Raw genomic sequence first — 12,182 nt, 5'->3', positions numbered from 1 at the left:
AACTCTTACAATACTTAAATATATAAGTTCCTTTTTTTCTGCTATGAAAAAATTATATCATAACTGAGAAATCAATAAGGATAATAAAAATTAAGATATAAAAATGAGGCCAGGTGTGGTGGCTCACACCTGTAATCCCAGCACTTTGGGAGGCTGAGGCAGGTGGATCACTTGAGGTCAAGAGTTCCAGACCAGCCTGGCCAATATGGCAAAACCCTGTGTCTACAAAAAATACAAAAATTAGCCAGGCGTGGTGGCGTGTGCCTGTAGTCCCAGTTACTCGGGAGGCTGAGGCAGGAGAATCGCTTGAACCTGGGAGGTGGAGGTTGCAGTGAGCTGAGATCTCACCACTGCACTCCAGCCTGGGTGACACAGTGAGACTCCATCTCAAAAAATAAATAAATAAATAAATATAAAATGGAAAGCATTTGCAATACAAAATCTGTGTGCCTTAAGGTAAGTCCTACTAAAGACAAGCAATAAATGTTTGTTTATGTTTCAATTGGTTTCACTTTTTGATTTTATGAGTTAAATGTCAATGAAAGATTTTTTTCAGATAAATAGTACTGTTTCATTTTTCTTTTAAATAATGTTGATGCTGAAATTTCTCAAATAAATCCAGCTTGCCACCTTCAGGCCATTGAAAGATTTACAGAGACCATAGTCAGAACACTAATACTGCATCTTTCTCAATAATCCATAATTAATAATATCTTGATCGCTCTATTGTGCCTTTGTCAAATGCACTCTATCTAGAATCTTTCCCTAGCATTTACTGGAATCTTCCCAACTTTCAAAGCTCAGTTCAAATGTCACTAACTCCTAGAAGGCTTCACTGATCACTCTAGCCAGTTTTTCCTCCTCTAAATATGTTATCTCATTGATTACGTGTAATGTCATTGAAGGTAATAACCATGTCCTACACATATTTTATGCCTCTAAGTAGCTACTAAAAAGGGTGCATATAAGAATTGCGCATTTTAGCCGGGCGCGGTGGCTCATGCCTGTAATCGCAGCACTTTGGGAGGCCAAGGTGGTTGGATCACCTGAGGTCAGGAGTTCGAGACCAGCACGGCCAACATGGTGAAACCCCGTCTCTACTAAAAATACAAAAATTAGCCAGGCATGGTAGCAGGCGCCTGTAATCCCAGCTACTCAGGAGGTTGAGGCAGGATAATTGCCTGAACCTGGGAGGCAGAGGTTGCAGGGAGCTGAGATCGCGCCATTGCACTCCATCCTAGCTGACAAGAGTGAGACGTTATCTCAAAAAAAAAAAAAAAAAAAATTGTGCATTATAATATATACTGAATGAACACATGAATGAATAAATAGGAAGCTAGAGTAAACATTGAGCTTTCACTTGGAAGAGGCCCCATTTTACTAGTAAATTAATGGGAATTCTACACATGTATTAAAGATTATATGCGTACTTTTCATTGACAACTAGCAGTGTCTCAATCTCTATTAAGCTCTCAAACAATATTGTTGATGAATGATTTAATGACTATTTGGTAACTGGCTCTGTGATAACTACTCAAATCTTAATATCTAGACACTTAAAGAGAAGAAGGTGTGATTATATCTTTTACTTTTTTTTTTTTTGAGACAGTCTCACTCTGTCGCCCAGGCTGGAGTGCAGTGGCACAATCTCGGCTCACTGCAACCTCTGCCTCCTGGGTTCAAGCGATTTTTGTGCCTCAGCCTCCTGTGTAAGCTGGGATCACTGGCGAGTACCACCACGGCCGGCTAACTTTTGTATTTTTTTGTAGAGATGGGGTTTTACCATGTTGGCCAGGCTGGTCTTGAACTCCTGACCTCAGGAGATCTGCCTGCCTTGGCCTCCTAAAGGGCTGGGGTTACAGGTGTGAGCTATCACACCTGGCTGATATTTTTTACTTTTGGACTGAAAGTTAGATATTTCTCTGTTTTATGATATGGCCATACCATCTAATTATTTTCCTCCAAACCCCCAAGTTGCTAATATACTATAAGCTTGTTAATAAAATATGTAACTGCGGTATGTAGTCCACCACTATATGACTCAGAAAAATTCCCAAATTTTTTGTCTAGTTCCACCTAGTTTAGGGCTTGAGGTTTTCTTTCACATTTACTTTCTCTCTAGAATGAAGTTCCCCTCCCTCTCTTTCAAGGTCTACATGTATCCAGGACTACCAGATGAAAAACTGCTCATAGATGTTTGTTTCTGATTTATTTTTAATTGGGAAGGGAATGGTCCACACTTGAGAATGGTTTATCTTCTTGAATTCCTTCCATTAGAACTTTTCTTTCTTTCTTTTTTCTTTCTTTTATTTTTTTCTGAAACAGGGTCTCACTCTGTCACCCAGGCTGGTGTGCAATGGCACCATCACGGTTCACTGCAGTCTTGTCCTACTGGGCTCAAGTGATCCTCCTGCCTCAGCCTCCCAAGTAGCTGGGAATACCGGCATGCACCTCCAAGCCTGGCTAATTTTTGTATTTTTTGTAGAGATGAGTCTTGAGATGGGGTCTCACTATGTTGCACAGGCTGGTCTCAAACTCCTGGTCTCAAGCAATCCACCTGCCTTGGCCTCCCAACGTGTTGGGATTACAGGCATGAACCACCACACCTGGCCCCATTAGAACTTTCTAACAAAAGATGATCTTTCTCCTGCCCCCTAGGAGGGCTGTTTATCTCTTCTGTCAGTCCTTCCTTTCTCATATCCTCCCCACTCTCTGCCCTCTGCCTAGGCCCAGTCTTATCCATCAGAGAGAGGAAGTAATCAGTAATTTGAGCATGCACAGAAGGCTCTGGTTTGGGACCTCAGGTCAAGAGTCTTTGGATTTTTGTTTCTGCTTTGTTGAGGGCTGAAGAGGAAGATAGGCCTATGGGTTACCAGTGAGATAGAAAAAGGGGAGGAAAATACAGAAAAACAATCAGATTCACATTTGGATACAAATCCACCACAAATGCAAGTTTATAATACCTATCTGGACTAAAAGTTTGTTCTGTCTCCTCCAGTCCTATATCCTTCCTCAAAATGTGAACTTGGTATTTCTCCCTCATCGGTATCTCTGTTTCAACTCTCCTGAACACATCTTCTCCTTGTACCCCAATACTTTCATTGACCAAGTCTTTTCTTAATCATCACATATGCAGTAGTAGCAGCATCTTTTTCCAGCTATTCTTTTCTCTCCCTTTCATTTACCCTAGTTGATTCTAACCAGCCATCCCCAAGTGTATTAGGTACATTTTCAGTTTACTCTCGAATTCTCATTTACTCACAATCTGGCTTCTGTCTGCTTCTCTTTACCAAGACAAGTCTTGTTTTGGTCCAATTAATGAGTTCTTAAGAAATCCATGTAGTTTGATACCATTGCTCACTCCTGTGAACAATTAGGTTCTGTTATTAATTAGGTTTGTACATATCACCATTTTTCTAGCATTTTAAACTTTCTGGTTGTGACTGTAATAATATATCTTTGATAATTTTTCTTTCTTGTGTGGGTTTTACTTACTCCTTTTAACCATCACAACAGTGGTCCTATACTTTCTTTCCTGAAGATGATTTAAACATTTTCTTCCATTTTTGTAAATCTTTAATATTGAGCCTCTTTCCTGTCTTTTTCGCATGCTCTGAAACAGGTTGCTTGGATTGTAGAATATTTTGAAAGACTGCTTATGAAGCAATAGCAGCAGGGGGCAATTCAGACTTCTCACACTTCTTTAAATACCAGTTCTTTCAGGTGTCTTTTTTGTTTGTTTGTTTTTGTTTTCTGAGACAGAGTCTTACTCTGTTGCCCAGGCTGGAGTGCAGTGGTGAGATCTTGGCTCACTGCAACCTCCACCTCCTGGGTTCAAGTGATTCTCCTCCGTCAGCCTCCTGAGTAGCTGGGATTACAGGTGGCTGTTACCATCCTAGGCTAATTTTTTTGTATTTTTAGTAGAGATGGGGTTTCACCATATTGGCCAGGCTGGTCTCAAACTCCCAACCTCAGGTGATCTGGCCACCTCGGTCTCCCAAAGTCCTGGGATAACAGGCCTGGCCTCAGGTTTTTAATGTAACCCAAAGAAAAGAAATAGATTCAATGTCGTTGGGGACACTGACCTTTCTTCCCAGATTCAATCCATGTATTTTCTATTTTTACTCTGTACTTGAGTTTTGCTTGTCATTGTAATTTGTAAACTCACTGAGTAGGAAATAATTGTTGGTCTTCTAATTTAGAATAGCCCCAAGCACATGGTTATTAATGGTAACATGCTTTAAATGTCCTTGGTTATAAAATGAACAATGTTAAACATCACTTGAATTTTTTGCTTTTATTTTTCTTTATTTTTGGCTTGCAGGTTTTATATTGTATACTCTCAGTAGGTGGTTCTCATACAAGAATGGGGTCAGTTCTATCAGAGTTACAAACATTGGAAGAAGATACATTATTTTGGCACCAAGATCTAAATAGTTCCATCTCCCAATGCAGTTTAGTGGTTATTAGTGTGACTTTGAATCTTGGCCCTCTTAGTTCGTTTGTCACCACAGGCAAGTTTCTAACACAAAAATTAGGGATAGTAATAACCTAATTCTGTGAGTTTTTGTGAAAAATAAAGGAAATAATTTACAGTTGAAACCTGAACAAGGTGGGGGTAGGGGCACGAACCTTTTGCACTGTCAAAATCTGCATATAACTTTTTTTTTTTTTTCTTGGAGACAGAGTCTCGCTGTCACCCAGGCTGGAGTGCAGTGGTGCGATCTCGGCTCACCCCAACTTCCGTCTCCCAGGTTCAAGTGGTTCTTCTGCCTCAGCCTCCCAAGTAGCTGGGACTACAGGCACACACCACCATACCTGGCTAATTTTTTTTGTATTTTTAGGAGAGATGGGGTTTCGCTATGTTGCCCAGGCTGATCTTGAATTCCTGAACTCAGGCAATCTGCCCGCCTTGGCCTCCCAAAGTGCTATGATTACAGGTGTGAACCACTGCATTGGGCCAAAATCTGTGTATTACTCAATTCCCCAGAGCTTAACTATTAATACCAACTATTGCCTGGAAGCCTTACAGATAACATAAACAATTAATACATATTTTGTATATGTATTATATACTGTATTCTTAAAATAAAACAAGCTAGATAAAATATTAAGAAAATCATAAGGAAGAGAAAATATATTTACTATCCGTTAAGTGTAAGGGGATCATCATAAAGGTTTCCATCCTGTTCAGTAGGCTGAAGAGAAGGAGGAGGAAGACAAAGGGTTGATCTTGCTATCTCCAGCTTAGCAGGTGCAGAAGAAAATCTGCCTACAAGTGAACCTGTGAAGTTCAAACCTGTATTGTTCCAGGGTCAACTGTATCGGAAAGATCTGACTACTATGAGCTAAGTGGTAATCATCATTGGTCTGGAATGGTGATTTTTAGAAAGTGACTTTATTATATCACTGATAGAGATGCCCTATACCAAAATACTGAGATTACCAATACCTTGCCTGTACTACAAATGTATTTTTGCCATTTTGGTTTCTGTTTCTATATTTTGAATTCTGTTTCTGTATTTTGAATTCCTAACATGATCCAGAAGGCTGGGAGATGCTCCTAATGAAAGAGAGAAACCTGGAATATTCTCCTATTTGCCAGATTGTTTCCTCTCATACCCAGGTTTTGAGATATAAAGTTGTCACAAAGTTCCAACTTATTTGGTATCATTCAAAATCTGATGAGCTTGCATTTTAAGAAGTGTTGATCAGTCCCATTTAAGAACAGTTGGTATGAGTTCACTTTATTTTACTTTATTTTTTGAGACGGAATCTCACTCTGTTGCCCAGGCTGGAGTGCAGTGGCACGATCTTGGCTCACTGCAATCCCTGCCCCTAGGTTCAAGCGATTCTCCTGCCTCAGCCTCCCAAGTAGCTTGGATTACAGGCACGTGTTACCACACTCGGCTAATTTTTTTTTTTTTTTTTTGTATTTTTAATAGAGATTGGGTTTCACCATATTGGCCAGGCTGGTCTCGAACTCCTGATCTCAAGTGATCCACCTGTCCCAGCCTCCCAAGGTGCTGGGATTACAGGCATGAGCCACCATGCATGGCCGTGACTTCACTTCAAATGAGCACAGAAAAATCTGGGGGTCCAACAGCCTTATGGCACATCTTTTGAAGCCTGGTCAGACGGGGTCTTTAGGTGATGGTGAAGTGACAGTTTTGAGTTGTTTTCTTTGGTAGTAAGTGTTGGTTAATTCTCACAGCAGGAACAATTCAGGAGTCCAAGAAACAATCTTGTTCACATTGCATTGATTTTGTTACAGTTGACAATAATTTAAAAATTGGCAGGCTCTAGAACAGAAAAACCTGTCCCCAAAGTACCTTTTCTGAAAAAGTTGCCCTGCCTCAGATGTTGTGTATCTGTTGAACTTTTCAGCTACTGTGGTTTCCAAGGAATGCACCTCTATCAAAAATGAGCTGAATTCCTAAGGAAGTCAATTATTCATTCCTCCATTTCAGCAAAGTCAACAAATATTGACAGCCCACCTTGAATCACTGGGACCCTGGATGTAGTGGCGTTTACATATTCCGGCTCTTTTGGGGGGCTTTACAATCTAGCTGGGCAGAAGAGGAAACATGCAAATAAATTAAATTCAGGGTCCTGTGAGGGAAATGAACAGCCTCGGCAACCTAAGTTTTTATAATAACATAACTAAAAGCTCGGCTCCACAGCTCAGTAGCTGTGTGCCTTGGACAGGTCATACCAGATCAGGAAAGGTGAAGTGAAAATGAGTTGCCAAACGCAGCACCATGGTTCCAGCTCCAGGCCGAGGGTCACATCGTGTCAGGTGTGCGAAGACAGAATAGCCTGCGGAGACCACTGTGGCGTTGAAAAGAGGTGTGGTCGCGACCTTTGGCGCCGCAGAGGCGAAACAAGAGGGGGTCTTCGGGCCCTCAGGTATGCCTCAGCCGCCCGAGGCGAAGCGCACGTGGCAGTTGGCGGGAAATCCCTGGGGGTGGAGCCTTGGCTCGCGGCCCGGCCGCCCCGTGTCACGTCATCGAGCAGCTCCCCCTCCCTTTGCTACAAGTCGCACGCGCGGAAGTAAACACCTCTACGTCATCAGGGCGCGTCCTCGCCTTTCCCCTCCCATCTCCTCAGATCGGTGGACGTGCTCGCCTCCACTCGGGGCCAGGTCTATGTCCCGGTTTCCCGCAGTCGCGGGCAGGGCGCCAAGGCGGCAGGAGGAGGGTGAGCGGTCAAGAGACCTCCAGGAAGAGCGGCCCCCGGCTGTTTGTATCGCCGATAGAGGTGCGGTCCGCGGGACGGTACGGAAGCCAGCGGGAGTTACGGCGTGGGGGTTTTGGGGGGGATGAAAGTACGCCTTTGGCCGGCTGAGAAGAGTAGTGAGGAAGCCGTGGCGTTCTCCTGGCTTTCCAAGCCCGAGGGGAACTTTGCGTCCAATGAGCACTTTGCCTTAGAGGGGGGCGGTCCCAGATCCAAGTTGGGCGAAAACCTTACTGGGGGGCGAAAAAGTGAACCCCAACGCCCGAAATGCATTCTGTTCTTAAACAGGCTCAAAAACCCTTTGTTCTCTACCCATTCATCCTCCCCCCTCCTTCGTCGGGCCGCCAGCCTGCCTTTGGGTACGGTATGAAGGGAGCCAGTTTCCAGGAGCCAGTTTCCATGGTTACCCACCACTTGGCCTTCTGGGATATCAGTCACTCTGAACAGGGACCTAACTTGAACCATGAATCAGAAGCAAACACAGGTGGCTTCTAATCCAGCTGAGAATTTTCTGCTGTGTTCCAGTTTTTGGTCTATTGTTAAATAAAATTGGGTTTTGTGCTTCTGTGTAAGTATACATGTGTATACGTTGCCTTGAGCTATACTTGCTTTGAAAAGTACTTTGAGTTACGCGTGAACAAATGCTCAAGTTGCTGAATTTCACCAAAAAGTTGTTCTGGGCTCGTTAACCCTCACTTACAAATTGTACATGAGCGATTTAACTGAGAAGTCATGGATGATCCCTTCCAGCCCTAAAATTCAATATTGCCTTTCTGGTTTCAGTCCTGAGAAGTTGAGTCAGAGATATCTTTACAAGTCTTTTAATTGACTTGTTTTTCTGTTATTACAGAAGAGAAAGGATGCACGTCCCAGGAGGGAGGAACTACTCCAACTTTTCCTATTCAGAAACAAAGAAAAAAGATTATTCAAGCTGTGAGGGACAATTCATTCCTTATTGTTACTGGAAATACAGGAAGTGGTAAAACAACTCAACTTCCAAAATATCTGTATGAAGCAGGTGATTTTTTTCTGTTCTAACATTGGAAATATTTTTAAAATATCCTCTTTTTAAAGGCCAGTAGGACTTCTGTACTCCATGGTTGCCTACTATTTGCTTTATAGTCCCCCTTCTCTTGGCACACCCCCTTCCCCTGTGTCTCCCTCGCTTCTTTATGGTCTATTTCAGGTTCAGGAATTAGTTGGGATGGCAGATTTTCCCATTTTTAATTACCATAATAATCTCAAATAGAATTACATCTAGATATTAATTCCATTTTATAGAATAAGGTTGTCTAGCAGTAAACTATTAACCATTGGATACTGAAATAATTTTGAGAGGGAAGAGATATGTGATATCTGTTGCTGCCATTAGTACTTCTTGGTTCTTTCTCTAGAGCATTATCAGGTAAATATTTATCCCCTGACTTTGCCAGCACAAGCCAACTAACAAATTACCTTTAAAATATGTTAAGTAAAATTAATAGGAGGCCTTTGGTTTGGACTGATCCCCCGCACTAGACCCAACAGACCAAACCAAAATGGAGTTACTCATACTGAAGTTCCATGCCACCAAGTCTAGAAACTAAATTTTTCATCTAATCTCCTGAGAAATCAGGAGAAAGAGATAATAGCCAAATCCCCAAACAGACCAGTTTAAGCCAGCATCAAGAAGTTTCCTCTGCTTTAACTTTTACAAAAAAAGTAACTTTGAAATTAGCAATCTGCCTTTTATTTTCTGTTTCTACTTTCCCTCAGCCCTTTTCTGTCTATACAATCAGCCTCCTCTGCTCAGCTCATTGGAACACTCATTCTATTTTATGAGACGATGGGTTGATGTGATTCCAGAGTTGGAATCACAAAGGCCAATTAAAAATTTTTGGTCGGGCACGGTGGTTCACCCCTGTAATCCCAGCACTTTGGGAGGCCGAGGCAGGCGGATCACGAGGACAGGAGATGGAGACCATCCTGGCTAACACAGTGAAACCCCGTCTCTACTAAAAATACAAAAAGAAAAATTAGCCGGGCGTGGTGGCTGGTGCCTATAGTCACAGCTACTCAGGAGGCTGAGGCAGGAGAATGGCGTGAACCCAGGAGGCAGAGCTTGCAATGAGCGGAGATCGCGCCACTGCCCTCCAGCCTGGGAGACAGAGCGAGACTCCGTCTCAAAAAAATAAAAAAATAAATAAAAATAAAACAAAATAAAGTTTTTTTAGGCTGGGCGCGGTGGCTCAAGCCTGTAATCCCAGCGCTTTGGGAGGCCAAGGTGGGTGGATCACGAGGTCAGCAGTTTGAGACCAGCCTGGCCAACATAGTGAAACCCAGTCTCTACTAAAAATACAAAAATTAGACATGGTGGTGGGCGCCTGTAATCCCAGCTACTTGGGAGTCTGAGGCAGGAGAATTGCTTGAACCTAGGAGGCGGAGGTTGCAGTGAGCTGAGACCATGCCATTGCACTCCAGTCTGGGAGACAGAGTGAGAGTCTGTGTCAAAAAAAAAAATTAAATTTGTTGCAATTTTGTCTTTTGACAAGTGTCTTTCAATATGACAGAACTTTCTGTTGTAAGGTTTGTAAAGAACAGTATTATATTGGATATGATTTGCCTTAAAAAAGAAATATATTATTCTAATGCTTCAAATCTAAGGTGCCATCTATTAAGATATATCACTATTTTATATGCAGTAATCCCCTCTTATCCTTGGGAGATGCCTTCTAAGACCACTCAATGCCTGAAACTGCCAATAATACCAAACCCTGCATATACTATGTTTTTTCCTGTACATACATACATACCTATGATAAAGTTTAGTTTATAAATTAGGCACAGTAAGAGATTAACAACAACCACAATAAAATAGAACAGTTACGACAGTATACTGTAGTAAAAGTTCTGTGAGTGTGGTCTCTCTCTGTCTCTCAAAGTACTGTAATTTTGGATCTCCATTGACTGTAGGTAACTGAAACATTGGAAAGCAAAACCAAGGGTAAATAGGGACTACTGTATTAGTAAGACTGGAAACACGCCATCAATTTTAAGATGCAGCTCCATTCCCAAAGATATTAAAATGCTATATGGAAGGTGTATAGCTATAGATATAGATATAGATTTTTTTTTGAGATGAGATCTTACTGTGTTGCCCAGGCTGGTCTCAAACTGCTGAGTTCAAGCAGTCCTCCTACCTCAACCTCCTGAGTAGCCAGGGTCCTGAGTAGCTGGGATTATAGGTATGTACCACTGCTCCCAGCAGAAAGGTGGCGTATTTAAATCCAGTTTTAGGCCGGACATGGTGGCTCACGCCTGTATTCCCAGCACATTGGGAGGCTGAGGCAGGTGGATCACTTGAGGTCAGGAGTTCAAGACCAGCCTGGCCAACATGGTGAAACCCCATCTCTACTAAAAATACAAAATTAGCTGGGTGTGGTGGCTTGCGCCTGTAATCCCAGTTACTCAGGAGGCTGATGCAGGAGAATTGCTTGAACCCAGGAGGTAGGGGTTGCAGTGAGCCGAGATTGTGCCACTGCACTCCCGTGTGGACAACAGAGCGAGACTCTATCTAATAAATAAATAAATAAATCCAGTTTTGTGGCAAAGGTAAATTTATTTTGGGAAGTGTGTGGAATTTTATGAATTCCTATGTGTCAAAATTCTTGGCTTACCTTTAGAGTAGATTTTTAGACAGAAAAAACCAAACAAAGCCTGAAATCTAATTTAAAAAATGTATTTTTTACAAAAAAAATTAGGTGTGGTGGCGTGCGCCTGTAATCCTAGCTGCTCAGGAGGCTGAGGCAGGAGAATTGCTTGAATCCGGGAGGTGAAAGTTGCAGCGAGCCGAGATTGTGCCACTGCACTCCAGCCTGGACGACAGAGCAATACTCCGTCTCTTTTTTTTTTTTTTGGCCGGGCATGGTGGCTCACGCCTATAATCCCAGCACTTTGGGAGGCAGAGGCAGGTGGATCACCTGAGTTCAGGAGTACGAGACCAGTCTGACCAACATGGAAAAACCTCGTCTCTACTAAAAATACAAAATTAGCCAGGCATGGTGGCACAAGCCTGTTATCCCAGCTACTTGGGAGGCTGAGGCAGGAGAATCGTTTGAACCTGGTACGTGGAAGTTGTGGTGAGCTGAGATCGCACCATTGCACTACAGCCTAGGCAACAAGAGTGAAACTCCGTCTTAAAAAAAAAAAAAATACATACATATATATATATTTTTTGAGTGGTTACTAATATGTATTATTTTAAATTAATATTTAAATTTTCATAGTGCAGACGTAGCAATGTGTTTTTAATTTGCAGGATATTCTTTTGGAAACATTCAAGCAGTTTTGTATTCATTGGCCAAAAACAATTTAGCTCTAATAGGAAGACAATTGCTAACATTGTTGTATTTCTTTATCTCTGGTTTTGATAGGGTTTTCACAACATGGTATGATTGGTGTAACTCAACCACGAAAAGTAGCTGCTATATCAGTTGCTCAGAGAGTAGCTGAAGAAATGAAATGCACTTTGGGATCCAAAGTAGGATACCAAGTTCGTTTTGATGATTGCAGCTCTAAGGTACAAAAGTCTTGTTGGTATTTGTTTCTTTTCTTTTTTGGGACATGGCCTCGCTCTGTCGCCCAGTCTGGAGTGCGTGGCACAATCATGGCTCTCTGTAACCTCTACCCTTCTGGGCTCAAGTCACCTTCTACCTCAGCTCCTTGAGTAGCTGGGACTACAGGAGCATGCCACCATGCCCAGCTAATACTATAAACTTAACGGAAAGAGTGGAGAGAGTTCTGAAAGATTTTTAATTTCAAAATTCAATATATATTTTAAATAATTTATTTTTGTCATTCATTGTTAATGCTTTAGCTTTCAAGTGTCTGATATTCATTCCATTTTCTCCTTCCTTAGTTTATAAATGACAGTTTATTTTCTTAGGATTCTCTTACTTATGTTTTTT

The 12,182-nt window shown here is 42.0% G+C and overlaps 2 protein-coding genes across 5 annotated transcripts in view; one reads left to right on the top strand and one right to left on the bottom strand.

Moving 5' to 3' along the window:
• SKA2 (spindle and kinetochore associated complex subunit 2) overlaps nucleotides 1-12,182 on the bottom strand; it is a 976,874-nt gene that overhangs the window by 437,438 nt on the left and 527,254 nt on the right. The window lies entirely within an intron of this gene.
• The window catches only part of DHX40 (DEAH-box helicase 40), a 45,677-nt gene continuing 40,503 nt past the window's right edge, over nucleotides 7,009-12,182 (top strand). The window contains exons 1-3 of one of the 3 annotated variants that reach the window (XM_050764675.1): nucleotides 7,009-7,260; nucleotides 8,087-8,254; nucleotides 11,649-11,794. In XM_050764675.1, coding sequence (XP_050620632.1) covers nucleotides 7,149-7,260; nucleotides 8,087-8,254; nucleotides 11,649-11,794 — 426 coding nt within the window. In that variant the 5' untranslated portion in view covers nucleotides 7,009-7,148. Of the gene's footprint in view, nucleotides 7,278-8,086; nucleotides 8,255-11,648; nucleotides 11,795-12,182 lie in introns of all 3 variants that reach the window. The other 2 variants (XM_050764676.1, XM_050764677.1) reach the window with 2 other exon arrangements.

The sequence above is a fragment of the Macaca thibetana genome, chromosome 16, assembly GCF_024542745.1.
Source record: "Macaca thibetana thibetana isolate TM-01 chromosome 16, ASM2454274v1, whole genome shotgun sequence".
In the NCBI taxonomy this organism is placed as follows: domain Eukaryota; kingdom Metazoa; phylum Chordata; class Mammalia; order Primates; family Cercopithecidae; genus Macaca; species Macaca thibetana.
This window is presented reverse-complemented; position numbering and strand designations above follow the sequence as displayed.